The 16,246-nt window shown below is 46.3% G+C and overlaps 1 protein-coding gene across 4 annotated transcripts in view; it reads right to left on the bottom strand.

The window, feature by feature from the left end:
- The window catches only part of WDR59 (WD repeat domain 59), a 115,817-nt gene that overhangs the window by 63,491 nt on the left and 36,080 nt on the right, over positions 1-16,246 (bottom strand). For 3 of the 4 annotated variants that reach the window (XM_058440494.1, XM_032156430.2, XM_058440495.1), the window contains exons 4-8: positions 15,898-15,983; positions 14,150-14,230; positions 12,693-12,730; positions 6,896-6,984; positions 1,839-1,955 (exon numbers count right to left, since the gene is read on the bottom strand). In XM_058440494.1, the coding sequence (XP_058296477.1) occupies positions 1,839-1,955; positions 6,896-6,984; positions 12,693-12,730; positions 14,150-14,230; positions 15,898-15,983 (411 nt within the window). The remainder of the gene's footprint in view (positions 1-1,838; positions 1,956-6,895; positions 6,985-12,692; positions 12,731-14,149; positions 14,231-15,897; positions 15,984-16,246) is intronic. The other variant, XM_058440496.1, reaches the window with a different exon arrangement.

Here is a 16,246-nt window from a genome sequence, read left to right as displayed (position 1 = left end):
GTGAAGAACAGAGAAGATTTTGTATGGGGAAACAATGCCTATAAAGTCCTCCCAGGAAACTGGCTGTTACCTGCTTTATTACCTATGAAACCCCAGACGAACAGATAGAAAAGATGCCACTGAGTATCAACAGACTTGGGCACCTCATAGAAAGAGGTAGAGTTGAACTGGATGGCTTCTGATTCCTGAACTTGGGAGACAAGCTGATTGGGGTACGGGGACAGAAATCCAAATGCGGCCGGGCATGATAGCTCATACCTGTAATCCTAGGACTTTGGGAGGCTGACATGGGCGGATCACTTGAGGTTAGGAGTTCGAGACCATCCTGGCCAACATGGTTAAACTCCATCCGTACTAAAAATACAAAAATTAGCCAGGCATGATGGCATGCATCTGTAATCCCAGCTACTCGGGAGGCTGAGGCAGGAGAATCACTTGAACCCAGGAGCGGACGCTGCAGTGAGCCGAGATCACACCACTGCACTCCAGCCTGGGTGACAAAGTGAGACCCAGTCTCAAAAAATAAATAAATAAATAAAAACAAAAAATCAAATGCAATATGAATGAACAAACAAAAAAGTCACATCTGGCACATTAAAAATAACTTACAACCCTAAGAGATTTACAAACTTCAAGACAGGAGTTAACTTTTAACTTAGTGTATGACTGTAGTTTTGCTAATCATATTACAAAGATGTCATATATGACTATATAAATACAACAAAGCATTAAATAAATGACGCTGAATCGTAAAATTGCTAAACCAATTTCTGTGGTCAAACCCTTGTCCTCAGAGACCTGACCACAAGGAGGAACTACTGGAGCAAAGATGACTCTGCCCTGCCATCATTCTGACCAAGGGTGAACATCACATGCCACAGAGAAGAAAGACAAACAAACAACACTGTACCTTGTGATAAACCAAAAATAATCGGGTTACTGAAACACATAAAATCTTGAGCATTTCCTGTAAGTTAGAGAATCACTAATAAAATGACTCTGTCCTCGAATAGTGCAATGCTGATGCCTGGAAACATCAGAACTTTCTACATATGATAAGCATGTGAGGGAGCAGCTGTTTTTCCACCAGGAATAGACTAATTATAAACTTTACAACCTTAACAACTCTGTAGGCTTTTCTCCTTTACTTATATCTGTCATGCATATCTGACTTCCTTGCAGCTTCTTTGCAAGGGAACCTCTTTCTCTTTCTTGAGGCAGAGTCTCGCTCAGTCACCCAGGTCAGAGTGCAGTGGCTCAATCTCAGATCAATGCAACCTTTGCCTCCCGGGTTCAAGCGATTCTTGTGTCTCAGCCTCCTGAGTATCTGGAATTACAGGTGTGCACCACCACACCCAGCTAATTTTTGTATTTTTAGTAGAGACTAGGTTTCACCATGTTGGTCAGGGTGGTCTCGAACTCCTGACCTTAAGTGATCTGCCTGTCTCGGCCTCCCAAAGTGCTGGGATTACAGGTGTGAGCCACCATGCCCGGCCAACTTCTTTCCAAGTACTTTCGTCTCTGACTTCCTTTCACAAAGGGAAAGACAAAAACCTTCTGAACAAATTCTAAGAGACGTATCAGAGGAGACGCTATGGCATGTCACTCTGCCACCATAACACAACGTGGTTATGTTGAACAGCACCATGCTGGGTCTTGCTCTATCGCATTTTGCTGGTCAACATAACCAAATTTATGTGTTCAGTTGCCCAAGAAGCACATGCACCGTGAAATACATACTGTGCTAACGCACTGTAGCTTTCCTCCCAAGGCGGAATCATACATCCCTGATGCCACCCAAACACTGCTCCTCCAACTTCCCCATGGGTGCCACTGACCTTCACAGAATTGTCTTGACTGGAGGTAGCAAGAATGTGCTCGCTGTCTGGGTGCCAGTCCAGGCCATGGATTTTGGAGAGGTGGGCGGCTAGATATTCCACTGCTGTACTGGGTTTCTGCAACAGATCAGCAGCTAATGTTATCGATTTAGAAAGAACTCTTTGAGGGTCTATCACGTAAAAGTCTGTTAGGTAGTGAGTGAGGATGCAAAAATACTACCAGATACTGTCTCTACCCTACAAAGACTTTGTTTGTTTTGGTTAAGCCAAACAAAACACCATCACCAAAAGATTTATCTAACGCTCCTTCGCATGCTCCAGAAATGTGCCTGTGAGCCTCATTTCTTCCCACTTCAATGAAGGATACAAGGTAGTAGGCGCTTTTCACCACCTTTTTGTTTTTTTGAGACGAAGTCTTGCTCTGTCACCCAGGTTGGAGTGCAGTGGCATGATCACAGCTCACTGCAGCCTCAACTTCTGGGCTCAAACAGTCCTCCCACCTCAGCCCTCCAAGCAGCTGGGACTACAGGTGCACACCACCAAGCCTGGCTAATTTTTTTGTATTTTTTGTAGAGATGGGGTTTTGCATGTTGTCCAGGCTGGTCTTGAACTCCTGGGCTCAAGCGACGCCCCTGCTTTGGCCTCCCAAAGTGTTGGGATTACAGGCGCGATCCACTGTGCCCGGCCTCACACTTTAATAGTGCAATCTGACAATTCCCACTCGCCTTCCCCATGATCACCCAAGAAGAGAGAATGAGACATCCAAATGGACCCAGCTTCAACAAGAGGGCAAAACCATCTTTCTTAAAGTGATAGAGCACTAAGATTCCAAAGGAGAATGAATGTACATCACAAGAGAAAACAATACATGATTAATAAGCATAGAAAATAAACAAGCCGGGCGCGGTGGCTCACGCCTGTAATTCCAGCACTTTGGGAGGCCAAGGTGGGTGGATCACCTGAGGTCAGGAGTTTGTGACCAGTCTGCCCAACATGGTGAAGCTGGTCTCGAACTCCTAGCCTCAAGCAATCCTCTTGCCATGGCCTCCCAAAGTGTTGGGATTACAGGTTTGAGCCACTTTTCCCAGCCCAAAATTTTTCCTGTCTTAAGGGAATAATCCAAACTCACAAAAAGCTTTAGATACAAAAGAAATTCATCTTGATGTTATGTGAAACACTAGAAAACCAGAAAAAAACCGAAATGATCAACAAATGGGAAATAATGAAGCTCAATCAATATACTACAGCTATGTGACACCATATGATGACACAACATGACGTAGCCACTGAAAATTATACTTAGAGCTTATAGTACGAGGATAACGCATCTGTTCTAATGTTAAATGTAAAAAAAAAGTGTACACAACTATGTACACAGTACAACAAACTAAGTTTAAAAGAAAAGAAGCGTAAGAACAGAAAACACCAAAATGTTAGCATTTGTCTTTGGGTAGTAGGATTATGAATGATTATTATTTTTTCATTTATATTTTCTACAGAAAGCATGTATTACTTCTACAATTAGCATTAGTCTATGAGGTTAAGAGTGCAGTCTCCAGGCTGGGTGGAGCGGCTCACACCTGTAGTCCCAGTGTTTTGAGAGGCCAAGGCAGGAGGATCACTTGAGACCAAAAGTCAAGACCAGCCTGGGCAACACAGTAAGATTCCCATCTCTACAAACAAAAAAAATTTTTTTTTTAATTACCTCATCACAGTGGTGCATACCCACAGTCCCAGCTACTCAGCTGGGAGGACCACTTGAGTCCAAGAGTTTGAGGCTGCAGTGAGCTATGATTGTGCAACTGCACTCCATTCTGGGAGACAGAGGGAGACTGTCTCAAAAACAACAAAAAAAGAGTGCAGTCTCTAGAACCAGCCTGCCTAGGTTCAAATTTTGGCAGCAAATTTGCTTCGGTTTACTCATCTGTAGAACAGGGATAATAATAGCACGTACTGGCCAGGGGCAGTGGCTCACGCCTGTAATCCCAGCACCTTGGGAGGCGGAGGCAGGTGGATCACCTGAGGTCAGGAGTTCAAGACCAGCCTGACCAACACGGTGAAACCCTGTCTCTACTAAAAATACAAAAATTAGCTAGGCGTGGTGGTGGGCACCTGTAATCCTAGCTACTCGGGAGGCTGAGGCAGGAGAATCACTTGAACCTGGGACGTGGAGGTTGCAGTGAGCCAAGAACGCGCCATTGCACTCCAGCCTGGGCAACAGAGTAAGACTCTGTCTCCCAAAAAAAAAAAAAAAAAAGCAGGTACTTTAAAGGCTAATTATAGAGAGACATTAATCAATAAATGTAAAACTCTTAAAAGAATGGCTATGTACAATAAATGCTTAGTAAATGTTAATATGATAGTCATACATGAGTCTGGATTGAAATCCACTGTTAGCACCTGACACTGAACTTTGTGAAGTCTATAATGCTTGTTGCCATCAGGGCTGGTTTGACACTACAAAGTGCCAGAGAAGTGAAAATATAATCAACAAGTTCTGCAAGTTCTTCACCAGAAATATAATCAACAAGTTCAACAAGTTCTTTACCTGAGCAGAAGTCCTAAGCATCGTCCTAAGCATCATTATTTTTATTTTTTTTATTTATTTATTTTTTTGAGACGGAGTCTTGCTCTGTTGCCCAGACTGGAGTGCAGTTGCGCAATCTCGGCTCACTGCAAGCTCTGCCTCCTGGGTTCCAGCGATTCTCCTGCCTCAGCCTCCCAAATAGCTGGGACTACAGGCACGCACCACCACCCCTAGCTAATTTTTGTATTTTTAGTAGAGACAGGGTTTCACCATGTTGGCCAGGAATGGTCTCGATCTCTTGACCTCGTGATCCACCCGCCTCGGCCTCCCAAAGTGCTGAGATTACAGGTGTGAGCCACCACGCCTGGCCCTAAGTGTCATTATTAATTAAAAAAAAGAAAAAAAACTAAAATCCTTTCAATAAAATAGATTTGCTGAGGGAAATGAGTGTTATCAGTTACCTTCTTTCTAATCACGAGACTAGAAAATGCTGTTCTTTTTTTTTGAGATGGAGTCTTGCTCTGTCGCCCAGGCTGGAGTGCAGTGGCGCTATCTTGGCTCACTGCAACCTCCACCTCCCGGGTTCACATCATTGTCCTGCCTCAGCCTCTTGAGTAGCTGGGACTACAGGCGCCCGCCACCATGCCCAGCTAATTTTTTGTATTTTTAGTAGAGACGGGGTTTCACCATGTTAGCCAGGATGGTCTCGATCTCCTAACCTCGTGATCCACCTGCCTCAGCCTCCCAAAGTGCTGGGATTACAGGCATGAGCCACCGGCGCCCGGCCGAAAATGCTGTCCTAGCGACAAATTGAATAAAACCAATCACTAATTAGGAAATAAAGAAGGCCAGGAGCAGTGGCTCGTGTCTGTAATCCCAGCACTTTGGGAGGCTGAGGTGGGAGGATCGGGAGGATCGCTTGACCCCAGGAGTTCGTGGCCAACTTCAGCAACCTTGTCTCTACAAAAAAAAAAAATTTTTTTTTAATTGGCTGGGTGTGGTGGCATGCACCTGTAGTCCCAGTTACTCAGGAGGCTGAGGCAGGAGAATAGCTTGAGCCCAAGAGGTCGAGGCTGCAGTGAGCCATATTCACACCACTACACTCCAGCCTGAGTGACAGAGTGAGGCTCCATCTCAAAAAAAAAAAAAAAAAGGGGGGGGGGAAATGGCCATAAAGGAACAGAAGACAAAAACTAACATATAGAAGATGCGGCCAGGCGTGGTGGCTCACGCCTGTAATCCCAGCACTTTGGGAGGCCAAGGCAGGCAGATCACTTGAGGTCAGGAGTTCAAGACCATCCTGGCCAACATGGTGAAACCCCATCTCTACTAAAAAATACAAAAATTAGCTGGGCGTGGTGGTGTGCACCTACAGTCCCAGCTACCGGGGAGGCTGAGGCAGGAAAATTGCTTGAACCCGGGAGGCGTAGGTTGCAGTGAGCCAAGGTCCCCACTGCACTCCAGCCTGGACGACAGAGTGAGACTCCATCTCGAGAAAAAAAAAAAAAAGAAGATGCACCTGCCCAACCTCTATGAAATCACCCTCTCACCTAAGAACTATCTAAGGCAGAGGGCTTCTGCCACATAAGGCTTCCCCAGCATGTCCTGGAGCCTAATGCAGAACACAGGATCTGCCACGCCTGATCTCTGCTCCACTTCTCTTCCAAATGTATGAAGGGAAGGGAGCAGCCAGAAGATAAGACAGTGGGGACATCCCTGAACAAGCCATCCCCACAACGCCTGAGTATCTCTAGCCCCAGGTCTCACAGGCAGGAAGCAGGATTTACACCCAGGCCTCATGGCAGTGATAGCTGTGTTCATTATTATCTAACAGTCTGGCAGTCAATGCAGGGGAGGTCTTTTCCCTGTGCCATGACCCTCACTGAGGCCAACACAATCAACTTCAGCAGACTTTCCATTACTGCCACAGCCAAGGACCCAGCACTGTTTCCACCCCTACGTGTCCATGGGCTGCTGCAGTAAGAACATATGATTGATATGCAGAATACTTTGAGGCTAATGGGACATCTAGGCTTGTAAGGGGAAATGCAAGCATCATGAGCGCCCTGCCTTGCTCATCGTTATTGGAGTATTCAGGATGGCAGGCATCCGAGAAAAAATACATTTCACTGTGCAAGCAGGGGCAGGGATAAGAAGCCTGCTGACAATTCTAGAATAGCACCTGGGCTCCACGGTTTAACCCCAGTGATACACACACTGTTAGTGTCTTTATTTTGAAGGAAACTGAGGCTAAGAGAAGTGACAGTGGCTTACCCGGTGTCATAATTAGGAGGTGGCAAAATGGGGCTGATTTTTTCAACCACTGTTCCTAATGTCTCACTTCCCTAGCTTCCTTCAACATTGGATTGAGACGCAAATACCATCTGGTACTATGAGCTTAAAATGGCCATTTACCATGCTGCACAGGGTTCCCCGGACTCTCAAGACAACTCCTGGCACTCATAAAATCATCTTCACACCCTCTGGGAGGGATCAAAGACCAACAAGAGGAAAAAAAGAGATCACTCACCCTCTTATCCCATATCCGCACATCGCCGTCATGGCTGGTGGCAAGGCAGTTAGCATTTTTTTTATTCCATTTGACCTGGGAGGCACCCGCTGCAAAGAAAAATCAGGGAAGAAAGCTGCTGCCCTCGGTGCTTTCGGAAGCAGAGCGGAGCACAGCCAGGGGAGCTGGATAATGAGTTCTGGCTGAATAAGCCCAGAATCCTTCAAGTTTCTATGACTGCACCAACTCCACTATCCCAGATAAAACGAAGCCAACAAATAAATGAATTAACACATGGGAACAGGATCATAGTCACCTAATTGAGGAAATAATCTCAGGGGAAAAAAATCTACAGCTCACTCTGAGCAGAATCAGCAGGAAAACATACTTTCTTACAGAGCAGTAGTTGAGCATGGCACTGCTGGCTGGTAATTGACTTGTCACACAACCTGACCCTTTCTCATCCCCAAATGACACCTGCTCGCACTCCTAATTAGAACAGCCTCGGCTCTTATGCCTGCCCCTTCTTTTTTTTTAATTGCTGAGCAATAGTCTTAGAAAAACACAGCCTTAGCTGAAGATCAGCTACAGAATAAGCCCCAATGTTGACCAATTCTGTCCCAAGGGTTACATGCTCCCCGCACCCCATCTCCCCATCAGCTGTGTCAGCCGTGGCCACTGGCACCACACTGATAAGGGAAAGGGAACACCCTTGGCAGTGTGTGACCTCAGTCCTTTTCCTTCTCTGCCAGTACAGAGCGTCATTGATACATTAGTGACAAAAGGGCTACTTAAGACAGGAGGCATAATGTGAGCTGCCAGAAAGAACTGAGACATGGAAAACTGGGACATAGTGGCACTTCTAGCTGACTCTTAAAAAATAAATCATTAATCAAGAACCAAACCAGAACTGAAGTGACAGCACTCCTTCCTGCCTCCTCCTGCCCTTGCTCATAGCACACATGACATTACTGCGGTGACACCTGTCCCTCTGCCTGGTGTTTATTACTGAGGAACCCCATAGTAGATCCACAGCTTTGGGGAGCTACTTGATCCAAGAAGTCCAGAGTAGGACAGAGCAATGACTCAGAACCTAACAGGACACAGAGCATTAAGCCCAGAACTTGGTCCTGTCCAAGGATATGCTATGTTGGTTTTGATGAGGCCATTTGTCTGTCTTGTTCTTTCTTGAGACATAGGGTATCTTATGTCATCTAGAACAAATGGTGGAGACCAGTGAAGATGAAGCAAGGAAGAGTATTAGGAGGTGGCTTCTTTGCAAGGAAGGATATCAGCTGGAGGAGAAAGTGAGTGAGAAGAGCTTGCTCTACCTCCTTGACAGAGTTACTTAAGAGTCCAAGAGAACACACCTTTCCCAGTGGGGAGGCATCAGAACTCGAGGGCTCCCAAGGGACTCTGGGAGCAACCTGCTTTATCAAGATCATTATACCAGAGGCCGGGCGCGGTGGCTCGCGCCTATAATCCCAGCACTTTGGAAGGTCAAGGCAAGTGGATCACCTGAGGTCAGGAGTTCAAGACCAGCCTGGCAAACATGGCAAAACCCTATCTCTACTAAAAATACAAAAATTAGCCAGGCGTGGTGGCGTGCACCTGTAATCCCAGCTACTTGGGAGACTGAGGCAGGAGAATCGCTTGAACCTAGGTGGGGGAGGTTGCAATGAGCTAAGATTGCACCACTGCACTCAGGCCTGGGCAACAGAGCAAGACTGTCTCAAAAAAAAAAAAAAAAAAAAAAATCATCACACCAGGGTCAAATGGAGGTCCCAGGCTATGAGAACTCTCAGACATAGAAAACACTCTGGAATACTCACAACGTGACTCCCTATCCCAAAGGGCATGAATAATGTGCCCCCTGAGAGATGGGGACCACAGGCTCTGGGGAGCAGGCAGTACCCGAGGCTGCACCACTCAGGGTATGCTAGATCCAGCAGCTTATCAAGGTCCACAAGCCTCTCACTTGCGTCTTTTCCCCCAGGGTAGCTCTGCACCACTGAGAAACCTCACTGAGTACAAAGGAAAGAAGTCTCCTACTTCCATTTTTTTAGAAAGATCTATAACAGAAAAAAAAGCAATGAGAACAAGCAGGCTAAAAAAAGAACCACTTTCAGATGGGCGCAGAGGCTCACGCCTGTAATCCCAGCACTTAGGGAGGCCGAGGCAGGTAGGCCACAAGGTTAGGAGTTAGAGACCAGCCTGGCCAATATGGTGAAACCCCATCTCTACTAAAATTAAAAAATTAGCTGGGTGTGGTGGCCCATGCCTGTAGCCCCAGCTGCTGGGGAGGCTGAGGCAGGAGAATCGCTTGAACCCAGGAGGCAGAGGTTGCAGTGAGCCAAGATCGTGTCGCCACACTATAGCCTGGGCGACAGAGCAAGACTCCATCTCAAAAAAAAAAAGAACCACTGTCCTTTTTAGGCTTTCCCTAAAACCAATCTAACTTAGAAACCTATAAATGTGGCCAGGCAAAGAGGCTCACACCTGTCATGCCAGCACTTTGGGAGGCCGAGGCAGGTGGATCATGAGGTTAGGAGATCAAGACCATCCTGGCTAACATGGTGAAACCCCGTCTCCACTAAAAATACAAAAAAATTAGCCAGGCGTGGTGGCGGGCACCTGTAGTCCCAGCTACTCGGGAGGCTGAGGCAGAAGAATGGCGAGAACCCGGGAGGCAGAGCTTGCGGTGAGCTGAGATCGTGCCACTGCACTCCAGCCTGGGCAACAGAGCGAGACTCTGTCTCAAAAATAAAAAAAAAAGAAACATATAAATGTAAGCAACAAAGTCAGGAGAATGTGATTGAGGCATCTGTAGACCATCTGTATTTCTATTCAGTTATACGCCCTCTGCGGCCAGTCTATGTCTCAGATCATAAGTACCTAAAGCAGGTGGGGGGTTGGGGGCAGAGCAGTAGAATTGTTAAGCACTTAGCACAGAAGCACAGGTGTTTGATTCATATATCCATGGAACAAATGCTTAGTCCCCCTTATCCGCGGTTACACCTTCTGCAGTGTCAAGTCACCCCGGGTACAGTACAAGGAGACATTCTGAGAGAGAGAGAGAGAGAGACCGACCACATTCACATAATCTTTTTTTTTTTTTTTTTTTGAGACAGAGTTTTGCTCTTGTTGCCCAGGCTAGAGCGCAATGGCGCAATCTCGGCTCACGGCAACCTCCACCTCCCAGGTTCAAGCAATTCTCCTGCCTCAGGAAGCTGAGATTACAGGCATGTACCACCACGCTCGGCTAATTTTGTATTTTTAATAGAGATGGGGTTTCTCCATGTTGAGGCTGCTCTCGAACTCCTGACCTGAGGTGATCTGCCCACCTCAGCCTCCCAAAGTGCTGGGATTACAGGCGTGAGCCACCGCACCCAGCCACATTCACATAACCTTTATTGCAGTACGGTGTTATAATTGTTCTATTTTATTATTATTAGTTGTTGTTGTTAATCACTTACTGTGCCTAATTTATAAATTCAACCTTATCCTAGTTATGTACGTACAGAAAAAAAAACATAGTATATTTGGTTCAGTATTATCTGTGGTTTCAGGCATCTAATGGGGGTCTTGGACTGTGTCCCCTGAGAACGAGGGGGGATTACTGTATTACTATATTAAGTATCTCCTTGGATCAGGCACAAATGCCTGTAGTGCACAAATACATACACTCATCTACAGAACTGAGTAAGAAAGAAATGGTTTCTGCAAGGTGTGGTGGCTCCCGCCTATAATCCCAACACTATAGGAGGCCGAGGCAGACAGATCACTTAAGGTCAGGAGTTCAAGACCAGCCTGGCCAACATGGTAAAGCCTTGTCTCCACTAAAAATACAGAAATTAGCTGGGTGTGGTGGTACATGCCTGTAATCCCAGCTACTCGGGAGGCTGAGGTGGGAGAAACACTTGAACAACAGGAGGTGGAGGTTGCAGTGAGCTGAGATTCCGCCACTGCACTCCAGCCTGGGTGACAGAGTGAAGATCTGTCTCAAAAAAAAAAAAAGAAAAAAGAAAAAAGAAAGAAGTGGTTTCTAACTTCACAAATCATATCATCCAGCTGCTAATACAATCATGATGCTAAAGGCCTTCACATAAAAAGGCATGGAGGTACAGAGGGAAAAAGAACCATGCACAGTAACCATTTCAGAGCAAACACCAAATGTGTGTTCCAATGCACCAAGGAGATACAAAAGGGACAGAATTTAAGAGACAGATAACACATGCTTTTATAAAGGATGCCAAAATATTGTCAATTTAGCTTTATCTTTGTGAATAAGTTATACCAATTCTATTCCACATTCTACTCTCAGGAAGTGCTGGGAATATTCCCTAGTAGCCCCAGTTGAGAATTCCAGAGAAGGTCAGTTCCAACTAAGCAATGAAAACAGGTAGATGAGAATGTAACTACAAAGACTTGGTTCATCCATATTAAACGACACCATGGGCCAGGCGCGATGGCTCAAGCCTGTAATCCCAGCACTTTGGGAGGCCAAGCCGGGTGGATCACGTGAGGTCGGGAGTTCAAGACCAGCCTGACCAACGTCGAGAAATCCCATCTTTACTAAAAATACAAAATTAGCTGGGCATGGTGGCACATGCCTGTAATCCCACCATTGCACTCCAGCCTGGGCAACAAGAGCAAAACTCTCTCTTAAAAAAAAAAAAAAAAAAAAAAAAAAAAAACACCATGCAGATACAATCAGTGTAATCTCATTGTGGAGAAAGCACAGGATGAACTATTGCTTTAATAAACTACAGGAAAAGAAAAACACAAATCCAAAAAGGAGAAGCAGAGAGACTTAAAAAGATGCGAAATATATCAACCACTTACAGGTATGGACTTTATTTAGATTCTTATTGAAACCATTTTTCAAACAATTTGTAACTAAAAAAAAGAGAGAGAGACTATTGGGGAAATCTGAATGCTGCTTAGATACTTGATGATATTAAAGAGTTACTGCTAATACTTTTAGGTATTTTTAAGCATGGTATTGGGATTCTTCTTTTGTAAAACCATACACTGAAATACTTGAAGAAATGATATGATACCTAGCTTCAAAATAATCACAAGGGGGCCGCGCATGGTGGCTCACACCTGTAATCCCGGCACTTCGGGAGGCCGAGGCAGGAAGATCACTTGAGGTTAGGAGTTCAAGACCAGCCTGGCCAATACAGTGAAACCTGTCTCTACTAAAAATACAAAAATCACCCAGGTGTGGTGGCAGGCGCCTGTAATCCCAGCTACTTGGGAGACTGAGGCAGGAGAATTGCTTGAACCTGGGAAGCAGAGGCTGCAGTGAGCCGAGGTTGCACTACTGCACTTCAGCCTGGGCAACAAGAGCAAGACTCTGTCTCAAAAAAGAGAAAGATCACAAGGGGGATGAAGGTGGAGGTGAAATGGTGGGTGGAGGAAAAGATGAAATAAAATTGGATGTATGATGACAACAAGTGTTGAAGCTGACGATGAACACAGGCAGTTCATTTTCTTCTCCCTATTTTTACAGAATGTTTGAAATTTTCCACTACAAAAAGGTTACAAACAAATCAACTTGGCTCTTGTCCTTGGACTCTGAAATGAGGTCCTGCTCCACACTCAACAGTCCTAACTGTGGTTTCCGGAAGCAGCCTAAACTGAGCCCCTTGCAAACACGGGACTTGCGATTCCACTCAGCCATGGCGCAGCCTGGACAGAGGCAGTCAGAGAGGGAGATGGAAAGGAATAGGAAGGAACGGGAAAGAACTGGAAGGAAGAACATGAAGACAAACCGAGGCGCCAGGGTGAGGTGGGAGAAGCATACACTCACCAACAGCAGACAGTGCAACAGTAGGTTTCCTTGTGTCTCTGAAATATAAAAATAAAAAATCAAATTCCCAATTTATAGGCCACCACCCACCTGGCATTTTTCACCCTTTGCACACTATTCTTCGCTTTCCTTTCAGTGGGAACTTGGAGTAGGTAGATCCGCTGTGAGGGCCTTAAAAAGAGGTGTAAAGAGAGACCTGCTGGCCGGGTGCAGCGGCTCATGCCTGTAATTCCAGCACTTCGGGAGGCTAAGGTGGGTGGATCACCTGAGGTCAGAGTTCGAGACCAGCCTGACCAACATGGTGAAACCCCATCTCTAATAAAAATACAAAAATTAGCCACATGTGGCAGGCACCTAAAATCCCAGCTACTCGGGAGGCTGAGGCAGGAGAATTGTTTGAACCCGGGAGGCAGAGGTTGCAGTGAGCCGAGATCGTGCCACTGCACTCCAGCCAGGACAACAAGAGCAAAACTCTGTCTCAAAAAAAAAAAAAAAAAAAAAAAAACAAAAAGAAAGAAAACAAATTACAGGCCATGTACAATGGCTCACACCTGTAATTCCAACACTTTGGGAGACCAAGGTGGAAGGATTGCTTGAGGCCATGAGTTTGAAATCAGCCTGACAACCCAGCAAGGCTGTCTTTCAAAAAACCAAACACCGCATGTTCTCACTCATAGGTGGGAATTGAACAATGAGAACTCATGGACACAGGAAGGGGAACATCACACTCCGGGGACTGTTGTGGGGTGGGGGGAGTGGGGAGGGACAGCATTAGGAGATATACCTAATGCTAAATGACGAGTTAATGGGTGCAGGAAATCAACACGGCACATGGATACATACGTAACAAACCTGCACATTGTGCACATGTACCCTAAAACTTAAAGTATAATAATAATAATAATAATAAAAAAAAGACTCTGTCTCTACAAAAAAAATTTAAAAATAAAAACTAGCTGGGCATGGTGGCAAGTGCCTGTGGTCCCAGCTACTCAACAGGCTGATGTGAGAGGATCACTTGAGCCCAGGGGTTCAAGGCTGTACTGAGCTGAGATGACACTACTGCACTCCAGCCTGGGTGACAGAATAAGACCCTGTCTCAAGAAAAAAAGAGAAAGAAAGAAGGAAACAAAGAGAGGAAGGAAGGAAAGACAGGAGGGAAGGGGGGAAGGGTGGAAATGAGGGAGGGAAGGAGGGAGGGAGGGAGAGAGGGAGGAAGGGAGGGAGGACAGACTCTAAGTAGGGAAGAGTTTTCCTTAAGGTTTTGCCTAGAGAGGTCCTAGCTCTCTTCTCTATCCCCCTACAACTGTGTCTTTCACTCTCAAATAATATATTTGCACTCAAATCCTTGTCTCGAGGTCTGTATCAAGGGGAAACCAAACTAAGACACTTGATTTCTAAAACAAAGGTCCCAAATCACCCCCAACCAAGTGGTTATGCCTCCTAATTGTTCTTACTTGATATCCCAAATGTAGATGTAGGTATCCACAGAGCTGGTAACCAGGAGGTCGGGCTCAAACACTGCCCAGTCCAAGTCGCTGGGACACAAAGAATAAACAGAACAAAGAAAAGAAAAAAAAAATTCAGAGTCCGGGTCCAAAGCACTAGCACATCGAGTCTCCAGTGGCTTCCGAATGTCATCATTAATGGGCTTCTTAATGTGGTTTAGGCTGAGAATCTCCAAAGTTCCTTGGGAATGAACATGAGTTTGGAAGGAAACTGTCAGGTTCTTCGCCAGCTATACTATCATCTGCTCCCAGAAAAGAAATGGAGTGCTTCAACTTAAAACATTCTCTCTCTGGGCTGAGCACGGTGGCTCATGACTGTAATCCCAGCACTTTGGGAGGCTGAGGTCGGCAGATCACTTGAGGTCACGCGTTCCAGACCAGCCTGGCCAATATGGTGAAACCCCGTCTCTACTAATAATACAAAAATTAGCCAGGCGTGGTGGCACACACCCGTAATCCCAGCTACTCGGGAGGCTGAGGCAGGAGAATCATTTGAACCTAGGAGGCAGATGCTGCAGTGAGCTGAGATCACGCCACTGCACTCCAGCCTGGGCAAGAAGAGTGAAACTCCATCTCAAAACAAACAACCAACCAAAAACCTTTCTCTCTCTAAATAGACAAAACAAAGGAAAAACACATAAAGTAGTCTTTCCTTTATCATTTTCTAAATCAAATTCCACCATAGACACCTTGGGTAAACCCAACATCCTTAAGCAGCGGCAAACCGCCATACTGCCATGCAGCACCCAGAGAGGGCCAGAGGCCTGTGGTGTCCCCTACCCATGCTCTCCTTCCTAGACAGGCAGCGACTGCACAGAACATTCCACCCGACCCAAGTGTCTCACCTTTCTCAGCACTTCCAGGTCAGCTTAGCCCAGAAACAGTGACCCAGGGAAAGAGTGGATCAAGGAAAACTCAAAACCAACTGGAAGCCTCGACTGGGAGGCGGCTGTGCCCTTGGGTAATGAATCGTGACGCAGGAGCTCTGTAACCGCTGCTGCCGGAGAGAAAGCCAAGGGCCACTCCCTGACATCCCCATGTCCTCCCAGGCACCACTGACCATGAACTGGGGGATTCTGCTGCATAAACGCTCCCCTCCTATGACGAAAGTCAGCTCTAGGCCAGGTGCGGTGGCTCACGCCTGTAATCCCAACACTTTGGGAGGCCAAGGCAGGTGGGTCACTTCAGGTTAGAAGTTCAAGACCAGCCTGGCCAACATGGTAAAACCCTGTCTCCACTTAAAAACATATACATATTAGCCGGGCGTGGTGGTGCACACCTATAATCCCAGCTATTCGGGAGGCGGAGGCAGGAGAATCACTTGAACCCAGGAAGTGGTGGTTGCAGTGAGCCAAGATGGCACCATTGCACTCCAGCCTGGGCGACAGAGTGAGACTTCGTCTCAAACAACAACAACAAAAAAATCATCTCTAATCCTTTACCCTGGACTGGACTATATCCGTCCGGGATGTGGTCTGGGATGGGGATCAACAGCTACACGATGGTGCTTCCTAAATGCCGGCTGTTCCTCACTGTGTTCTTCACCATCATCTCGTGAATGCTAATAACCCGCTGACCACCGGGACCTGAGCGACACAGACGCTCAAGCCATGCAAGGAGGATGGCATCATCATTTCGCTCCCAGGGGACTGTGACAAAGCAAGACAGCCAAGGAGCTGTGGAGGGCTGGTGCCTACCTGATGACACGAGTGTGGCCTTGTAAGGTTGTGCCAACTTCCCCACTGCCGTCTTTCCACTTGTAAAGGTCTACTCGTTGGTTACTCTGAAAAGACGGGAAAGAAGGCCACAGGCAAGTACGTTGGGATATATGCTCTTGCCCCAGTCAGCTTAAGGCGGAGAACAGGAAGCCAGGGATCTCATGCATGGCACAGATCCTTCAGGCTGAACTTTTCTTTAAAAAGCCATCAGGAATAAGTACAATTAACATTAGCTTGAGCTAACTTCAGCTCAGTATGTAGGTCTGTGAATCTCAAAATGGAAAGGCAAGACTATCTTAAGAGACGCATCTTGAACAGTCACAGCTGA

This window comes from Hylobates moloch, unplaced genomic scaffold (assembly GCF_009828535.3).
Source record: "Hylobates moloch isolate HMO894 unplaced genomic scaffold, HMol_V3 SCAFFOLD_6, whole genome shotgun sequence".
Taxonomy (NCBI): Eukaryota; Metazoa; Chordata; class Mammalia; order Primates; family Hylobatidae; genus Hylobates; species Hylobates moloch.
Note: the sequence above shows the minus strand (reverse complement) of the source record. Positions and strands in the feature narration are given on the sequence as shown.